The sequence below is a fragment of the Artemia sp. Qi Xiang Cuo genome, chromosome 14 (assembly GCF_049724085.1).
Source record: "Artemia sp. Qi Xiang Cuo chromosome 14, ASM4972408v1, whole genome shotgun sequence".
Taxonomy (NCBI): Eukaryota; Metazoa; Arthropoda; class Branchiopoda; order Anostraca; family Artemiidae; genus Artemia; species Artemia sp. Qi Xiang Cuo.
In genome coordinates this window covers 303379-324493 of record NC_142807.1, presented here as the reverse complement: position 1 = coordinate 324493, position 21115 = coordinate 303379, and the positions used below count along the sequence as shown (strand labels likewise).

Sequence of the window (21115 nt, the reverse complement as noted above, 5' to 3'; positions counted from 1 at the left end):
GGTCTTTTTGTTCTGTAAAGTGTAAATTGTGTTCTGGCCTTGAGAAGGTTTGGGGTTTATCAGCCCTACTCATTTTAATGTCTGCTCGTTTTGAGTTTGACTCGGCTATTTATTGTAATTTCTGTTCGTTTTGAGTCTAGTTTATTTATTGATAATAATTTGTGGTAGTTTTACGCTTGGAAGATTATTTGATTTTATTTTTGCTCATTCTTGGCTTAATGGAGCTCTTTAATTTTCTTTGAAAAACTTTGTTTTTTGGATTTTTTTAAAAATTAATTCCAAAAAGCTAAGATGAATATGGTCTGTAGCGCGTGTCTGACGAGATACAGAAAACGACAGTCATCATCAAAACACGGCACGGAGGGAACCAAATACTACCGTTTGTTGTAGAGTAAGATAAAACATCTAAAAAGACTTTTGATTACATAGATTGCTGAGTACTGTTCACTGTATCACGTTTTCCTTGAATTTAAGAGTGTCACAGTGTCACAGAGGGTTTTGAATACGTTTAAAACTTTTTCCTGACAGAAAAAGTCAACATCAACCGGTGGCACGCCGTACTTTTTATGCGGCGCAATGAGACTTACCGTCATTTTCCCCTTAGCTGCAGCTATTCGCCAACGAAAATAAAACCAGCGAGGCGTCGGGATTTTCCAAGCTAACCATTTGAATTTAATGTGTATAAATGTGTATTTAGTCTTCCTTTTGAAGTTTTCTTTCTTTTTCTTATACTCCACTTTTACCAACCTTCTGCCGGTACCAAGTAAACTATTGGCTTCTATTGTATTGTATCGGATTCGATATGCACTAGATACACTTCTGCGAGAAGAGCAGCATGGTTTTAAAACGGTAGATCATGCTCTGACTTTAATTGTCTACTGAGAACTCTTTTCGAGGATTCAAAAGAGTGGAACAACAAGCTATATCTACTTTTTATTTACTTTGGAAAGGCGTTTGACTCTGTTGACCGAAAATGTTTGTGGAGAGTCCTCAAGTATTATGGGGTGCCAGAAAAACTAGTGAGCATGATTATCTCCCTATACGAAGAAACTGAGTGCTGCGTCAAGACCAAGAATGGCACAACCAGATTTTTCAAGATCATGGCTGGTCCGTCAGGGATGTGTACTTTCCCCATTTCTTTTTCTAATTATAATGGACCACACATTAAGACAAACTCTGGATATGGCGTAAACGCGTAAGCAGTAAGCAGTAATGGCGTAAGCACAGCACAATCGCTACCCGTCAAAACGTCGACAGTCATAACATCGGCATGTCTTAACATCTACAAAAATTTTCATAACGAAAATCCGTCAGAACCAGTAACCGTCAGAACGTCGACAGTCATAACATCGACAAATCATAACATCTAAAAAAAAAATTATAGCATCTAAGATTTTAAAACTTTAGTTTTTTGGGGTTTAGGGGGAAAAGGTACCTAGGTTAGGTTACGTATTTAATATTTACTATGCTTTACCGCCAACCTTCTGATGTGCAAATATATAGCCAAAATTTGTTTCTAAACTAGTATATACTTTTTACTATCATATAAACTTATAAATTTTTTTTACATAACGAAAATACCTCTGAACCATTAACCGTCAGTACGTTGAAAGTCATAACATCGATACGTCATAACATCTAAAAAAATTTTCAGAACGGAAATCTGTCAGAACCACTAACCATCAGAATGTCGACAGTCATAACATCTAAAAAAAAATTTGATGTTATGACGTGTCGATGTTATGACTGTCGACGTTCTGACGGCTAGCGATTGTGACTTTCGATGAACTGACGTGTCGATGTTATGACTGTCGACGTTCTGACGGTTAGTGGTTCTGACGGATTTTCCTTGTCAACAAAATGAAGTTTAGTGCTTGTGACGGTTGTTCGAAATGGTAGCACCCACTTATTGGCAACCATAAACATAATGCCTTTTGATTTATTTTAAAGCAACATTTAGTTTTATAGCCTAATTGCACAATTGCATAACTGTGGGGTGTTGACATGCCTAATATCCCTAAAGACAAACAAAATGGCTGTCTCAAAGTTTTGACTGGATGCGTTTAGGACAGGAATGGGCTTGAGAGAAGGGCTACTTGCCATCCAATCTCTTGTTACTCTTAAAAAGGGTAAAGAACTCTTATTTTAATTTGAATTAGCTCCTTTAAAGTTTCAATGATATTTCCAGCTATTATAGGTACATAGTACAACCTATACTATTGCTTATATGCCGTTTTGAAAACCTGCATGCATATAGTTTTTTCCTTTAATTGAAAACTCCTAAACGTTCCCTAAGACTTTCATCTTAATACCTTTAGCGTCATTAGTTACATTAAATGAAGTGGCAGTATTGAAAGTATGCATATAGTGCTTTCTGGCTAGTTCAAAATCCCCCACAACTTACCCTTAAAGGCCTAAATTAATAATATAAGTTGACAATTTGGGGAGGTTGACATCCCCATAGACATAATTACTTGACCTTTCAATAATGCTGAACAAAATAGATGTCTTAAAATTTTGATTGGATGTGTTTTGAGGAATGATAAGATTGTAGTGGGAAGCTGGTTGTCCTCCTTTCCCTTTTGACTCTTAAAAAGAGCACTAGATCTTCCAACTTCCAATCCAATGAGCCCCATCCAATCTGAAGTTTATACGACTATCTGTTATATAAGAACTTTATATGCCCAGGGCATAACTTACAACCCTTGCACCTGGGCTCTGGAGGGTTTTGTCCCCCTTGAAGTCATTGTTAAATACTCTTTGGACTATTGTGAACAAAATGGCTATCTCAGAATTTTGGTTGAATACGTTTGGGGAAAACAGGTTGTCAGGGAGGAGATGAGGGGCTAGTTACCCTATATTAATTTTGACTCTTAAAAGAGAACTAGAATTATATATTTCCAATTAAAGGAGTTTCCTCAAAAGTTCAAACAACCACACCATAAAAAGCTCATATGCCCCCGGGGCATAACTTACAACCCTGGTTCCTAGGTTCTGGGAGGTTGTGACAACCCCAAAGGCCTTGCTATATGATCTTTGGACTGCTTTTGAACAAATGGCTATCTCAAAATTTCAGTAATATAGCACATCAAAAAATTAGAATTTCTTAATATAATAGCTTAATAGCTATAATAGCTATAATATATAATTATCAGTTATTCATCTCATTTCAGGACAAACTTATCTTGTCTTCTGTTTTTTTTAACAAAAATACGTGTTTTGCGTTCACTTTCCCGTTGAAGACTCAGAAACCATCCAAATTCTTTCATCCTACAGCAATAAACGACAAAACACGTATAAAACGTTTTAACTTTTTTTAACTTTAAAAAACAAAAAATTATTAAAACTTTAAGGAATATATATCAGTGTATATGTATACTACACTGACAATCCACAGCCTTTTTTTTCAGTAAAGTGCAAATTATGTTCTGGTCTTGAGAAGGTATTGGGGAAGTCAAAGACATAATTTCCAGATCTTTCAACTACACTGAACAATATGGCTATCTCAAAATTTTGATTAGATGCGTTTTGGAAATTGATGGGCGTGGAGGGGGGCTTATTGCCCTTCAATCACTTTTGACTAATAAAAAGAGCACTAGCCCTTTCAATTTTCAAATGAGTCAAATGAGTCTTTTTCGAAGTTTCTACGACAACAAATGGCCATCTCAAAATTTCTATCAGATGCATTTCGGGAAAATATGAGATGTGGGCGGGTACCCACCCTTCGATCACTCTCAATCTTAAAATAGGCAACAGAACTTCTGATTACCAATCCAATGAGCCCCCTCCAAAGTTTATACGATCACCCTTTCTATATTAACCTTATATGCCCCCAGGGCATAACTTACAACCCTTGCCCTTAGGGCTCTGGGGGGGGGGGGTTGTCATCCTAAAAGATATAATTTCTGGACTTTTGAACTACGTTGAAGAAAATGGCTATTTCAAAACTTTGATTGGATGTGTTTAGGGAAATGGCGGGCTTGGGAGGAGGGGTTAGTTGCCGTCCAATGACATTCAACTATTAAAAAGGGCAGTAGCCCTTTCAATTGAATAAGCTCTTTTTTAAGTTTCTCCGACAACAAAGGGCCATCTCAAAATTTCTGTCAAATACGTTTCGGGAAAATACGGCGGGGTGGGGTATACACCTTCCAATCACTCTGAATCTTAAAAACGGCACTAAAACTTCTGATTACCAATCCAATGAGTCCCCTCCGAAGTTTATACGATCACCTTTTCTATATATACCTTATATGTCCCCAGGGCATAACTTACAACCCTTGCCCTGATGGCTCTGGGGGTGTCATCCTCAGAGACACAATTTCAGAACCTTTCATTTACGTTGAACAAAATGGCTATCTCAAAATTTTGATTGGATGTGTTTTGGGAAATGGTGGACGTGGGAGGGGGGTTAGTTGCCCTCCAATCACTTTCAACTATTGAAAAGGGCACTAGTCCTTTCAATTTTAAATCGAGTGAGCCCTTGTCGAAGTTTCTACGACAACTCCTTTGATACGAAGTGCATTGGTCTAAAACTAAAGAAAAGAAAACACAAATTTTTAATACAGTGTGCCCACATCGCTCTTTACTTAGGCAGCGCTATTATGCTGCCTATGATATACTAACGAGGAGAATATACTTTTTAATGGATATGGATGTAAAATTCAAAAAAATAGTTTGTTTGAAATAGAAAAAAGGATAAAATGAAAAATCTTTCGGCCCGGTCAATTTTCTAGCTGGACAAAATCCTAAACCAGCTTGTAGTTGCCATGAACGAACTCTAGCTGGTTGATTATCATTGGAGCAACTGAGAATCTTTTTGCAGCCAAAACCAGACCCGTTGTCGGGAAGACACGCACGGTTGTTGCTGTGCTCGTCATCGGCATCCCAAGAATCATTCGTGCAAGGGCTACCACCAGTTGGATGCTCTCTCTGATTCTTCTAGAATGCGATGCCTGGATTGTTTTCAGCTTGTTTCTAACAGCTTTCAGCATGTCAGCTTGTTTTCTAACAGCTTTGTCTGTTTCAGTAAAATCCAAGTTTTTCAGATAAAGAATAGAGCTTCTGCCAGAATTTTCTTTCGAGAGTATAGTTGCGATGTTACTTGTAATTCACGGAAGCTGAACCCAAAGTCAGTAAAAAAAAAATCTAAAGCTATTACAGCAGACACTCTGTTTTTAATCACTAAAAAAGTGGGAGCTCCTTCACCCTCCATCTAGTTTGGCATAAAAAAGGGACAGAGAGGGGCCTCTAAGTTCTTCCAACTTATTGATGGTTCTGAGCATTTTCAGACTTTTTCTTCCTTACAAATACTTTCCTTCCTAGTCCTCACACCCAATTCCACCCTCCAATCAACTTTAATTAATTTTAGACTGAACTATATCAAAGCATATTAGTGTGCATACAAATCCGAGAAAACTCAACTGACTGAATGAAAGAGGTCATACTTACCCCCCCTCCAATTGTCCCCAAAAAGAACATTGATCAGTCAAAAGGATATTAGGACAAATGAAAAGAACGAAGAAAAGCGCACAATTATACATAAGCTATAACGAAGGAGGGGCGCTGGGTCATTGTGCAGACAGGGGGTACCAGATACCTAAAGCAGTGCATATCAATGCCAAATTTGTCTAAGTCTCCATGAGTCTTCAGACAAATAAAGAAAGGGATTGGAAGGGGAAGGGTAGGAATCAATCTCCAGATAGAGCTGTGATATCCTTCAGTGTCTGAGGAAGTCTGTCACCAACTTCAGGTAACTTTATAGTTGTATCTAGAAGCCCAAATTTGTCAATTTTTGAAACACGATCAAGACTACCGCATTGCGACCCAAGAAAAAGGAGATATTCCACGTAGCAGTGACAATTCATTCCCAAGGTGATCCTAAAAAAAAATTAAAAGCTAAAATAAAAAATCGGACAAAGTAAAACGCGAAATAACATACAAGATATATAGAAAAAGCTTTTTATGTTCAAGGGAGGAATCTTTCATATGCTATGTTCAAAATTTGAGTCATTATGCCAAAATTCAATTTATGCAAAAAGTTGTCTTCCTGCTCAAAGAAGTTGACAGTCTTTGAAAACATAACATCCTGCCTCACCATCAAAATTTTACTTCCCATGCACAGAAAAAATGCAGTTCATAATTCAATAATCTTCCTCATCCTTGTTTTCAGATTTGTGTTCTTGAACTGGAGTTGGAGGGGCTGAATGGAGATTCTCGAAATTGTGGAACCTTCTCTGATTGTCTGTGGGAATATAATTGGAGCAAAATTTATCTTTTGTTCCTAGATATAATTTTTTGACAAGGGGACTTCAATACTTTCGTTCTTCAACAAATTTTTTTTTTTTTTTTTTTTTTTGAAATTACTCATCCATTTCTGAGTCTACTTTAGAATACATTAAGGAGAGTCCACTTTTGGTGAGCTCGGCCAGACCTGGAAAAACTCGGCAAAGTTTCTCGCTTAGCATATTTTTCTCCACATCAGGTCTTTATCCATTTTGCTCGAATCTTCCTCTTTGGAGCCACTGAAATCATATGGCAGCTTGTGCCACTGGAAGTAAATATCTGTGAGTTTTGGTATAAAACTTGTAAATCGGTTCCCTATGACACCAAGTAACGGAATACTGTTTTTGTTTTCAGTACTCCGGGCCAACTTTACATTTACATACTGAAAGGACTTCAAAAAAGAAATAACTTGCGGCACTTCAGTGTCTCGCATAAGGCAAACTGGCAAAGTTTATCTCCATTAATAATTCCGTGGTCCTTATTAAAACGTGATACCAGAGAGAAAAAAAATCCTGATGTGCCACAGCTGTAGGATTTCTCTTTAATATGAGTCGTTTGATGTATATCCAGACACAAATTACTCAAAAATTTCTTTTGCATATATGGCACTGGTAGCGTCTTTTACGTATATAACTTAAATACTGCATACATATAAAACAGCTCAGATGAGAATGGGAGGCATTTTCAGTAAAATTGAATCGTAACCTTTAGTCAGAAAGCCGTTCTGGCTAAGTGGACGTGCGATGGGTTGAGAATTCTTTGTCCAAAGGGCATGGGTTCAATCCCCGGCGTGGCCACTTATGGTTTAGGACGAGGGTCAGTGATGTGACTCTGTAAGCTCGGCCAGAGTTGACCCAGCTCTAAATGGGTACCTGGACAAATCTGGGGAAGGTAAGCAGGAAGGGTGTGCGAGAGCACTTCCTGGCTGGCCCCAACCCCCCATTGCACTTTCTGGCTGAAGGGCCATGAAACGAAGATCAGCAAAGCCGGTTTGGACCTTAAGGGTCTACTGCCGTCATCTTTACTTACTTTTTTTTTAATTGTAACCTTTTTTACTTAACTGACTTAACACATTCAACAAACTCAAACCACCAGATTTGTTTTTTACTGTTCTTGGTACTTCCAGCTTTAGTCTTCTATATTATCAAGATTATTACGATGCTTTCTTAATTTGTGTTTTTTTTTTTTTTTTTTTTTTTTTTTTTTTTACTGCAGTTCCATCTAAGATCTTAATGTACAGCTATATCGACTCGTGCATAAGAAGCCTTTAAGGCATATTCTGAATTTTAGAACGACGTCACAGAAAGGAAGCTTCTTTTATCAAGTGGAGAGAGTCTAATAAAAAATAAATAGAAAATTCGTCGGTTTAGTCTCCAATAGCTAGAGTTTGTAGAGCGGCTTCAAATATACAGCAACACAAAATGTAATTTACGCTATCAGAAGCAAACAGAATCAGCAATAGACAAAAAAGAAAACTATCTCTTAGAGAAAGAACAAGAGAGAAAGAAAACGAAAAATTAATTACAAAAATGCATACAATAATTAAGTTAGTATAATAATAGTAATAAATTAATATAATACATATAATTATAACAATTCTACATTTAAGTTGATTGACAATTTTTAGCTAATAATTATAAATAATTTTTTTAGATTCTCAATTATGAATTAATTATTAATGGATATAATATATATTCCTGTAACGAAAATAAATAGTATAATAAAATAACCAATATTAAACGAAGTTATCATATTAAGCAAAGTTGTTGGATTATTTTCTGGTCATTACGTTACAAGCGATTTTCCTTCGGTGTTCCACAAAAAATTATTTCACATATATTTGGTTCTTATGGGTTTTCCCCTGCGTGTACACTCTGATGTCTTCTCAAAGAAGAAGTATCGGAATACTTCCTTTCACATATGCTGCACGTGTAGGACTTTTCGCCTGTGTGAGTTTTTTTATGCCTTCTCAAATCAGAACTGGTAGAAAACCCTTTATCGCATATGGCACACACATGCGGTTTATCCCCTGTATGTGTTCTTTGATGTTTCCTCAATGAAGAATTGTCGGAATACTTTTTTTCACATAAGCTACATTTGTAGGGTTTTTCTCCCGTATGAGTGTTTTTATGTCTACTCAAATCAGAACTAGTAGAAAACTTTTTTTCGCATATGGAACACACGAACGGTTTATCCCCAGTGTGTATCCTTTGATGTTTACTTAAACTCGAGGCCAAAGTAAACAGATTATTGCAGATGTCACACTTGTAGGGTTTTTCCCCTGTATGCACTCTTCGGTGTTTACTCAAATCAGAACTAGATAAGAACTTTTTCTCGCACAAGGCACACACATAAGGTTTATCTCCGGTATGAATTCTATGGTGTTTGTTTAAACTTGATATCAGAGAAAAATTTTTTTCACATATACCGCAGCTGTAGGGTTTCTCTCCAGTATGAGTTCTTTGATGTATGTTCAGACTATAATTATTAAAAAATTCCTTGTTGCACAAATGGCACTGATGGCGTCTTTTACGTCTAGTAGACGACTGTGCTTCCATCGACTCAATTTTGCAAAACTGAATTGGAGCTTGAATACCTAAAATAGAAGTTACCTTAAACTTGACGAATCCAAATATACTATGACACAGAATCGCCTATTTATTGTAAGTTCCTTTCCAGGTGTCCAAACCTATTCAAATGAAAACCTCACATTCGACTAACTTTAAACAAACATGATTTAAGGATTGAAAGCCATTTAGGAATGGATAATCCATTTTCAGACATGGGGATCAGATTGAAGAGCATTAAACCGTTACTACAAAAATCACTGGGTTGTGCAAGTGCCCTAAGTAGTTGTGCGGTTTGAATTTTGAAGGTTAAAGCTGAATCTTTAGTAACAAATTGGTATTTTGGTATTGAGAAGCTAAGATTTAAACGTACAAGTGTTTTGAGATTCACCATTATTCTAGGAGGGGGTCTCTCATGGATCTTGAAAATGTTCCTGATTCGGAACACTTCACAAAAACTTTTTTGATTTCTTTTCTAATTATGCAGCGTCCGCTACAACCTAGGAAAGAACGAACTGGCTTATAGTAACCAAAAAATTAAAGAAACTATTTGAAAAAAAAACTGTTAAGTTAGAAAGAATCGTCACTTGTAGCTGATTCGGAAAAGGTAACTTTTATTTCGATTAATCTTTATAATAAAAGTTTACGGCGAAAAAAGTTTATGGATATCACAAAAATAGCCTGAAACCCATTAAAATGGTGTTGGATCAAGGTAAACAGATTGCGCCACTGGAATCACCATAGCCGAAAAAAAATATTTAGGAGAATTAAAGTCCCCCATCTTGAAAAACAGGGAAAATTATTTTTTTTGCTAAGAATGCAGTGGCACCTTTTTATTTATTTTTTTTTATAACTTAAGACACGCAGAAATAAACCTACATAATAATTCAAACGTAAACTAACAGAAATTACAATCCATGAATAAATGATCCCCAAAACGATCAGAAATCAAAATAAATAACTATAGCAAACTTAGCAATGGTAATAATTTATTTTCGTACACAACAAACAATATCAGTCAGTAACAAATGACAGATGCGAGATGCAAAGACGCAAGAGATATCAGATACTTCTGTAAATGAACATGTGAATGGGAATGGGAAATAAGGAATGAATCCTCAAACGAACGGAAATTAAGCGAAAAGGACATTACAAAGATATCAACACGAAAAAAATTACCACAAACATGAGTAAATAGCTTTTCATATTCATCGGTCATTCAGAGCGATAACATCTATTAGTTTAAAACAGTTAATACACAATACAGTGCGCAAGGACGGGGAGAAGTTAGCCACGCCCCCCAGCATTGCAGTGTCTCTGGAGAAAGAGGCATTTCATTTCTTATACAACTAAGCAGCAGAGTGCTGCAAATCTGTGTCCCGGGCTAAAGTGGGATCCAACGAAGAGACTTTAGTGTAGGAAAATATTGCAGGAAGAGACTAAGGTGGACACTATTAATTATCTTGAATAAGCAAGCAGAAATGGAGGGGAATCAGATTCAGCCACCTCAACTTCCGGATGCGTCAGACCCCGACGCTATTTCTCAGTTTATGCGTGAAATAAATTTCAAACTGGATTTGATCCCACAGCTCTCAAACAGCTTATCCGGTATAGAGGCAAAAATGAATAGTTTTAGTAAACAGCTAGATACAACAAAATCAGAAATTTCAAACGATCTAGCGGAAATGAGGAACAAACTCAGGGAGTCTACACTGAAAATTGACTCACTGGAGATAGAAATAAAGCGTTATAACCTCGTATTTTACAATTTGCCTGTGACTGGTCCACCCCAGTCGAGTTTGAAGGATGAGCTTTGCGAGTTTCTTAGCTGGTGCCTCCCGAACCTACAGCTTTCTCGGAGGGACATAAAGGATGCTTTCCGCCTGAGATAAGGCCCTTTAATAGTTAAGTGGCACGACTTGGAAATACGAAATGCGGTTCTCAGGAAAAGTTTTGTATTGAAACAGAACGGCGTAGGGGTTGCTCCGGAGTACACTACGTATCAACACGAGGCTATAAAAAATTTAAAGCAAGTGCTGTCCCAAGCCCTAGTAAAAGGTCAAAATGCGCGGCTCAAAGGCGATAGGCTTATCATTGAAGGTAAAACGTACACATACGACCGTGAATGTCAAAAAATAAAAGAAATGACGGTAAGCCACCCAATTAGGGCCCCTAATCCAGCACAGAGTAACTCAGAGATCAGAGGTATAAATCCCGCTAATGTGAATGAAAATAACCAGAGCTCAGTCCAGAATTGCCCTTCAGATCAGTCGGACTGTTCTGGTAATGAAAGTGACGCGAACACGATAGTTGAAAGAAACAGCAACTTGCCGAAAACAATAGGAACAGGGAAAGGTCGTAAAAGTAGCGAGATTAGCCCCGTTGATAATACTTACAGTCGCACCGCTAGAAATGTACGGCAAAGAAATGAGGAGCCATTGACAAGCCGGGTTATTGAAGGGAATCGGCCACCAATTTACAGACAAAACACACGCCCGTTCAGGCAGCTACAAAAAAATCAGCCATGGTAGTACAGGGGTATTAATAGGCCTAGGGGCGACGATTATTACCGGTTAGCTTTCCCCCTGAGTGATTACGGAGCCCAATAGCATAGACAAGGCCATACACAAACCCTGAAGTTTGTATCTTGGAATGTACAGGGTATATAAAATAAGTTAAGTTCTGTGGAAAGTGATTTGTCAAATTTTGACTTTGTAGCATTAATAGAAACCTGGCATTGCCCTAGTGAAACTCCAAAAGTAAGAGGTTTTAATGTGGAAACTGTATCACGAGAGTTAGCTTTGAACAATCGTTATTTTGGAGGCATTCTAGTGTTGATAAAACATGAGTCTTTCAAAAGTTATACAAAGCTGAAAAGTAAATCAGAAAATGTTATTTGGATTAGATTAGAATGTTGGGATGGACTGTGTATTGTAATAGGTTCGATTTATATTCCGCCTCAAAATAGCTCGTACCGAAATCAAGATACGTGGAATTTGTTGGTAAAAGAATTAGATGAAAAAAGAGCTAATTTTGAAAATGATAGATTGATATTAATGGGTGATTTTAATGCTTATACTAGTGATGAAGTTGAATTAAAGATGTGTTAATTCCAGGTATTCCGTCAGCAGTCCCAGCCGTCTACAGAATTCCCAGAGCTAGCAGGGATGAAAAAAGAAGAATAACTCAATGGGGAAAAATGTTGCTGACACTGAACACAGAATCGGGTTTGATGATCGGAAATGTAAGATTTGGAAAGGATGAAAATCAGGATGAGTTTACCTGCGTGTCTGGGGCTAAAGCAAGTTTAATTGATTATGTTTTGGTGGATATTCACTGGGATCCGAATTATTTTAATGTGGATGTGCTTAAGCTAGTAGGATCGGACCATCTACCGGTATTTTTAGAAATTAGATCAAGGAGTGCTCCCAAAATGAGGGATATTTCAAGTGAAGTTAGTATTTATAATAAAAATATTAGACGTTAGATACCTAGGCATTGGTGTACGCAAGAGAACGTTAAATTAAGTGAACCGTTTTCAGAGAATTGTGTAGCTATTATGCTGAGTGATTTAGAGAGGATAAATAACCATAATAGATTGATAGAAGAGTTCACGGAGATTTTACAGGAAATGGTAGGCCCTGTTCTGGAAAATAAAGGAGGTTGTAAGGATATAGAATTTTTTGATGGGGAATGTAGAATAAAAAAATTAGAATTGATTAAAGGAATGGAGATTTTGAGGGAAGAGGAAATAGAGGAAAATAGGCTTGGACTAGTAACAAGGTTTAAAAATGTTCACTGGGAGTATAAACGCCTTTTAAAACAGAAAAAGAGACTGGCTATTAAACAAGGTAAGGAAGAGCTGATCCAGTTTTATGAAAAGAGTGATATGCGGTCTTTCTGGAGAAGGATAAAAAAAAGGGACCTCCATAGCTCAGCCAAAAGTACCTGACCCGAAAACATGGCCTACATACTACAACGACGCGGTTCAAAAAGACTATTCGTTTGACTGCTGGTTCAGCGACGAATTATCGAATACAGAGAATGAGACCAGTTTCCCACTGAAAGAACACGATTATGATCTGATAAAAACCGCATCGGAAGAAGAAATCGAAGAATGCATAAGCGCCAGGGAAGGTGGATCAGCACCTGGTAGCGATGGAGTCCCAACAAAGATCTTGAAACAATTCCAACTTTTATTTATGTCCATCTTCTTGGTTATTTTCAACTCAGTTCTGGCTTCCGGAGAATGGCCATCGCCGTGGAAAACATCCTTGATTTTGCCGCTATTCAAAAGGGAGACCCAGCGGATCACAGTAATTATCGACCGATATCTTTAGTACCTAGTCTTAGCAAAATATTAGAAAGAATACTAGATGCTAGATTAGCTCATTGGTTAGAAAAATATAGGATTTTGAAGGAGGAGCGGGCAGGATAGAGGTGAGTGGAAAGCACATTGGTATTAAAGAGACGTAACTTTAGTCGTAAAGAATATTTTTACTGCTCTTCCAAGTGGGCTATAGTCTATTAAAAGCTCCGGTTGACTGACCAATTCTGTATTTAATCTCAGACATTATTTCGACATCACAATTGATCCACCTACCCAGGCATTTGAAATCTTTCACCTGTTTTATATTTGTGTTCTTTTGATGCAGAACAAGCGGTGAGTTTGTCATGGACATGCTCTTTGATTTGTTAACGTTAATGGTTAGCTCGGTTTTTTTAGGATTTTCTATAATTGCGTCAAATAGCTGCTATAACCTTTGTTTAGAATCTTCTAGGAACACCACGAAATCTAAATCAGATAGTTGCTTACTGCTTTCGTCATTACATAACATCTAAAAAAATTTTAGATGTAATGACGTGTCATTGTTATGAATGTTGACATTCTGATGGGTAACGATTGTGACTGTCGATGAACTGACGTGTCGGTCTTATGACTGTCGATGTTGTGACGGTTAGTGGTTCTGACGGATTTTTTGTCGATGTTATGAAGCTAGTGCTCCTGACGATTAGATGTTATGACCCTTTCCCGCCAATAAGACACCTCAGCAATGTATCGAGAACTACTAAGGGTATTAAGTTGAAACTTTTGGGGATACTACTATTACTACTTCTGCTCTTACAATTTAAATAAATAAAACGAGTGCAAGTTTAACCAGGTTGTAAAAGAGCAACGATAGAATCTTTTGGAAATGATATTAAATTTTATGTTCCTCGTCAACTTTAGAAGCTATAAAATTAAATTACAAAATACTTTTTGTATCAGGATTAAAAATTGTTGAAAAAGTTTCTCCAACATACAAATAGCAACCCATACTATGGATTCTTATAGAAAAAACTGAAAAGATAATAAAATAGTATTTTTTCCATGAAAAAGATTAAGTCAATATAAAACGAACAGAAATTAATTTTAAAAAATTTTCCACACAACAAGTTTTTCAAAGAAAAGTAAAGAGCTCCATTAAGCCAAGAAAGAGCAAAAATAAAGCCAAATAATCTTCGGATTTTTCTTGTCAACAAAATGACGTTTCGTGCTTGTGACGGTTGTTCGAAATGGTAGGACCCCCTTATTGGCAACCATAAACATAACGCCTTTTGATTTATTTTAAAGCAACATTTAGTTTTATAGCCTAACTGCACAATTGCATAACTGTGCGGTGTTGACATGCCTAATATCCCTAAAGACAAACAAAATGGCTGTCCCTCATTCATTCATTTATGTTATTTTTCTTGTGGAGTGTAATTAAGAATACTGTTCTTTATGGCCTGTTTTTTGGCTTATAATAAATAATTATTATTATTATTATTATTGGCTCATTCGATTGGAAATTGGAAGGGCTTGTGCTCTTTTTCATAGTCGAAAGTGACTGAAGGAAAACTAACACCCCTCTAACAACCAAAATTTCCCTTAACACATCCATCAAACTTTGAGATATCCATTTTGTTCAACGTAATTAAAAGGTCCGGAAATTATGTCTGAGGATGACACTCCCCAGAGCCCTCAGGGCAAGGGTTGTAAGTTATGCCCTGGAGGCATATAAGGTTTTTATAGAAACCGTTGTCATAGAAACTTCAAAAAGGGCTTATTCGATTGGAAATTCAAAGGGCTAATCCCTTTTTCAATAGTCAAAAATGATGGGATAGCAACAAACCCCCCTCTCACGCCCACCATTTCTCCAAACAGATCTAATCAAAATTTTGAGATAGCCATTTTGTTCAACGTAGTTGAAATTTCTGGAAATTTGTTCTTTGAGGATGACAACCCCCCCTCCTCCCATATCTCTCAGGGCAAGGGTTATAAATTATGGCCAGGGGGCACATAAGTTTTTTATTGAAAGCATTATCGTAGAAACTTCAAAAAGGGCTCATTCAATTGGAGATTGAAAGAGCTAGTGCCCTTTTCAATAGTTGAAAGTGATTGGAGGGCAACTGACCCCATTCTCACGCCCATCACTTCCCCAAACACATCCAATGAAAATTTTGAGATAGCCATTTTGTTCAACGTAGTTGAAAGGTCCAGAAATTATGTCTTTGGGGATGACACTCCCCCCACAACCCTCGGGGCAAGGGTTGTAATTTATACCCTGGGGGCATATAAGGATTTTATAGAAAACGTTATCGTTGAAACTTCAAAAAGGGCTCATTTGATTGGAAATTGAAAGGGCTAGCGCCTTTTTTAATTTCCCCCAAACACATCCAATCAAAATTTTGCAATAGCCATTTTGTTCAACGTAGTTGAAAACTCTGGAAATAAGGTATTTGAGGATGACAACTTTCCCAGACCCCTCAAGGCATGGGTTGTAAGTTATGCCCAGGGGACATATAAGTTTGTTTTTTTTTATAGAAAGCGTCGTCGTACAAACTTCAAAAGGGGCTCATTCGATTGGAAATTGAGAGGACTAGTGCCTTTTTTATTAGTCGAAAGTGATCAGAGGACAAATGATCCCCCCCCCCCATGCCCATCATTTCCCAAAACACTTCCAATAAAAATTTTGAGATAGCCATTGTGTTTAACGTATTTGAAAAAGTCTGGAAATTATGTCTTTAAAGACAAAAAAATCCCCCCAGCCCTCAGGGCAAGGGTTGTAAGTTATGCTCCGGGGGGAATACAAGGTTTTTATAGAAAGCGTGGTCATAAAAACTTTGGAAGGGCTCATTGGATTAGTAATCAGAAGCTGTAGTGCTCTTTTTAAGAGTCAAAATGCTCGGAGGGTAGCTACCCCTTCCCCCCAAACACACACACGTCGTATTGTCCTGAAATGCAGCTAATAGAAATTTTGAGATAGCCATTATATTCAAAATAATGTAAACATCATATAATAAGCCTTTTGAATTTGGAACAAACCCCAGAAATTAGGGGCAAGGGTTGTAAATTATGCCCAGGGGGTATTTACGGTTCCTATGGAAGGGATGGTTGTTTAACTTTACAAGAGATTCATTTGGTTGAAAATTAGAAGTTCTAGTTGCTTTTTAAGCGTCAAAAGTGATGGACGGCATTTAGAACCCCCCCCCCCTCCCTTTTTTCTACAACCCCTCCTTTCACCAAACGCATCTGATTGAAATTATGAGATAGCAATTCTTTTGCAAAATAGTCCAAAGAACATACAATAATGTATCTAGGGATACCACAACCCCCCCCCCCTCCAGCGCCTTGGGGATAGGGTTGTAAGTTATTTCATGAGGGCACATAAGGTTTATATTGAATGGGCGGTCGTATAAACATCAGATGGGGCTTATTTGATTTGAAATTGGAAGTTATAGTGCCCTATTTAAAAGTCAAAGTCAATTGAAATCAAACAGCCCCCCCCCTTCCACGCTCAGCATTTGCCTTAAAACCTTTTGACAACTTTTTTAATGTTTTAATTCTTTTAAATATTTTCACTTTTAGAACTTTAAGAAATCAAAAATTAATTAAGATTTTAATGAATAAATATCAGCATATGTATATTAAACTGACAATGCCCATTCATTTGATTTTTTTTTCAGTAAAGTACAAATTATATTCTGGCTTTAGAAAGCAGAGGTTTTGAACCCTACTCATATTAATTTCTGCTCGTGCTGAGTTTGACTCTGTTATTTATTTTAGTTTCGTCTTGGGTTTCAGTTTATTTATTGATACTGATTAGTAGTAGTTGTATGCTTGGTAGATTATTTGATTCTATTTTTGCTCATTTTTGGTTTAATGGAGTTCTTTAGTTTTTTGAAAAACTTATTTTGTGGAAAAAGGTTTTTAATTAATACGTTTAGGTAAAAGTTTGTACCTGTAATGTTTATGAATGATGTTGCAACTATTGGGGCATGGCAATTCGTTGGGAAACGTACCGTAAGGGGATACAATGAACCTAGACTGTAATGCTGTTTTTCAGACAACACATACAAGCACAAGATGGCATAAGAAAAAGAGCAGGCTATTAAAAAAAGACTTGCAACAATCAGCAAAAGATTAGCCCCTATAACAACAAGTCTAAAGCAACAATCGTAATAACATATACACTCAGCTGGGCTATGATTAGTACTGGAATCTAATCGTCATGATTATTCGGATTACTTGATTATTTTGTTAGTATACGCAAAGTTTTTATGGTCTTACAAGAGTGTTTCAATATCTGGTTTCAACCGAAATTCGGCAAAGATCTTATCGCTTTTTGAATATCCAAGTTCAATAAGGTACTACCTAGTATCCCTTAAAGGATTATATTACAAGGTGGTACAGCAAAATAAATTTTCTCAAAGGATTGTACTTGAAAAAGTGGTTGTGTCTGACCCTTAAGGAGAAAAGTTTGTGCTGGAAGCTTTGCTTGTACAATAAAATTTTTCACAAAAGTCCATAAGTTATATTATTATACTAAATTTTCATCAAAAAGCAATATTTTCAGGTTTCCAATCCATTTTCGGAGCCCAGCATATCCCCCTTCCCCCACTGAAAATCCTTCCTCGTCCCGACAGTTCCCCCCTGTAAAATTCTCCCCAAGTGTAAAATTGAGCATTCATTAATTTAAGCAGTATCGACTATCTACACAATATTGAAATTGGAAAGAAAAAACAGAGAAAAAAAGCAAACAGAATTTTTCTCTTGCATGTATACCTTCGTCATTATTAGCTATTTGAGCCAATTCAGGGTCTTCTTTAACCAGAGAGAAAGAAAAGGTCGTCTTGGGGTCTTCAAGATTCGGCGAAGAGGTAGAATCGGTTGTGTCGAAGATCTCTTCATCAGTTTTGACTTCTGAAAAAAGCAGGCAGTTATCTACCTTAAATCAGAAATTACAATTAGAAAACACTTTTATCTTAAAAATTTCATTAGTTAGCTTGTTTCCAGATGGCAAACCTGCAGCAACTAACATATGCAGCCGAGCAGCAAACCTGTTAGCAGCAACTTTGCCGTAAAATAACTAGTCTTAAAATGTAACTAGCATACTGTTTGATGGTATTATCACATCCAGAAGAACTCCAAATGTACAAAGAAATTCCAACTCCCTGAATTCCTTGCTTTTTAAGCTAAACTACTGTCCATGTATTACAGTCAATTTTAAAAAGAATTTCCATGAAGGATGTTTTTAAAAGAAAAGTAATGAGCTAAACTAAACCAAATTTGAGCAAAAATAAAGCCAAATAATTTTTCAAGCGTAAAAAACTTCTATATATTACCACCAATAAATAAATGAAACCAAAAACAAACAGAAATTACAATAAATAACCGCATAATCTCAAAACGAGCAGATACTAAGAGGAGTAGGATGAAACGCCCATTGACTTCTAAAGACCATAAGATAATTCGAACTTTACTGAAACCAATCCTTATTTCAAGCTACCTGTTTTTTTCTCATAATGTCAAAAAAAAACACCATCATAACCATGCTTACCGAAAAAAAGAAGGTGTACTGATAGTTTAATATACATAGCGTTAATCATTCCTACGAGTCTTAATATTTTTTATTTATTAAAGTTTTGAAAAAGAGAAAACATTTAAATATATTTTGTTTTCAGTAAATTGCAAATTATGTTATGGTCTTTAGAAGCCACAGGGGGTGTCAGCCCTACTCCTCTTAGTATCTGCTTCTTTTGAGTTTTAATCGGTTATTTATTGTAATTTCTGTTCATTTTGGGTTTCATTTACGGAAGTTTTGAAGTCGGAAAATAATTCGGCTTTATTTCTGCTCATCTTTGGCTTAATGTAGTTCTTTAATTTTCTTGGAAAAATTTCTTTTGATAAAGAAGTTCTTTTTAATTATTATAGTTCGTTTGACTAACAGTCTTTTTCATTGGTTAAGAAAAGAACATTTTAAATATTTTCAGTTTTTCTCTATAAGAATCTGTGTTTTGGCTTATGATATATGTGTTGGACAAAGATGTTCAATAGTTTGTAATAACATACGCCCTTTTGAAAATCGGGACAAACACAGAATATTTTGATTTAGTTTCACACCTCAACTTTTCATGAAAAATAAAACTTAATACTGTATTCTGTTACAAATACATTATATTTACGCTATTTTGACAACCTGGACACACTAAGTGTGTAAGTCTTACAGCCTTTTCATTTGGTCAAACAGTTCATGGTTCCAAACTGTAAGTAAGGAGCGATGTAGCTCAATAGTAACCGAAACTCTACGAAACAGAGTCTAAATAACAATAGATACATCAACAGAATCGAACTTTGATACTTATTCAAAATAAGTAAAATTCACCCAATTTAATAACACCCATCAAAAGTTACGAGCCTGAGAAAATTTGCCCAATTTTTGAAAAAGGGGGAAACATCCCCCAAAAATAAAGCAATCTTAATGAAATTCACACCATCAGATTCACCATACCGGAGAACTGTACTGTAGAGTTTTCAAGCTCCTATGCATAAAAATGTGGAATTTGCATTTTTTGGCAGAAGAAAGATCACGGATGCGTGTTTATTTGTTTTTTTTTCCAGGGGTGATCGTATTGAACTAGCAATCGTAGAAGATCGGGAGAGGACTCATTTGAACGGAAATCAAAAGTTCTTGTGCCCTTTTCAAGTGACCAAAAATATTGGAGGGCAGCTAGACTCCTCCCACGCTCATTTTTTTCACAAAGCCACCCGATCAAAGTTTTGAGATAGCCATTTTTTTCAGCATAGTGAAAAAGTCTATTAACTATGTCTTTGAGGATGACTTAACCCCCCGCAGTCCCCGGATGAAGGGTTGCAAGTTATGAACTTTGCCCATTGCATTGTATAGTATTGGTTATTGGGACGTATACAAACGTTTTCAGCGGGGATTTTTTCTGGTGGAGGGGGGAAGGTTACATGGGGGGATCTTTCCAAGGAGTTATTTTTCATGGGAGAAGAAAATTTTCCATAGAGAGGGCGCCGGATTTCCCAGCATTATTTAAAAAAAGATTAGAAATTAAATTGAAAAAACAAGTTTTTTTCAGCTGTAAGCAAGGAGCAAAATTAAAACCTCAAACGAAGAAAAATTATTAAGTATATAAGGGGAGCCTCCCCCTCCTAAATACCTCACTCTCTACGCTAAAGTTTGTTTTAGAACTTTTAAAAGAGCTTATTGTTCTAATTAAAGGGCCTTCAGTACTCCAGTAGGTTTTACTAGTTTTAGGAGGTTACCAGTAGGTTATTTACTATCTGATGCAACAATGTTTGCCATGTTGCCTACAAATGGTAGGCCTATATTCATCAGTGATGCTGCAATTGCATTCAAGCTCATTCTGCCTTATCTCCCAACGAGATCAAACACTAGATCTGGAATTTTTCATAGAGGTGGAGTGCCGAATAACTGGAACAAAAAAAAAAAACTTATGTTATTATACGGTTATTATTAGTTAAAAAAAAGTAAGATTAATATGCAAATTTCACTTTAATTATTCATGTACGGTGAGCAATCTTCAAAACCTGGATTAATTCAAAAACGTTCAGAAATTAAATAAAAAGAATAAGTTTTTGTAACTGAAAGTAAGAAGCGACATCAAAACTTAAAACGAGCAGAAATTATTCCGTATATGAAAGGGGTTGTCCCCTCCTCGACGCCCCGCTGAAATATTTGACAATCGCTTGTATGCTGCTGATAAAGACCAAGATTTCACATACGTTCACAATTCCTAGTCCACATCCAGCATAGACCATGTTGATGCTTCTCCCTCCTTAGATGTCTCTCAACCAAAGGTTCTTTTTCATTATCTAATATCTGATCACCTGCCTGTATGGTTTACTTTCTCACCAAATAAAACCTCTCAGATACCTAACTAGTCACCTAAAAACACCAAGTCCATCGTATATACGT

At 36.5% G+C, this 21115-nt stretch overlaps 1 protein-coding gene across 1 annotated transcript; it reads right to left on the bottom strand.

Annotated features, from left to right (window-relative positions):
• Positions 1-7818: 7818 nt before the first annotated feature.
• On the bottom strand, positions 7819-20606 carry LOC148944026 (uncharacterized). Its single transcript, XM_089100376.1, has 3 exons — positions 20458-20606; positions 17938-18075; positions 7819-8878 (listed from the first exon to the last, which is right to left on the bottom strand). The coding sequence occupies exons 1-3, from the start codon at positions 20540-20542 to the stop codon at positions 8130-8132; spliced, it is 972 nt and encodes a 323-aa protein (XP_088956502.1). The 5' UTR covers positions 20543-20606; the 3' UTR covers positions 7819-8129.
• Positions 20607-21115: the final 509 nt, after the last annotated feature.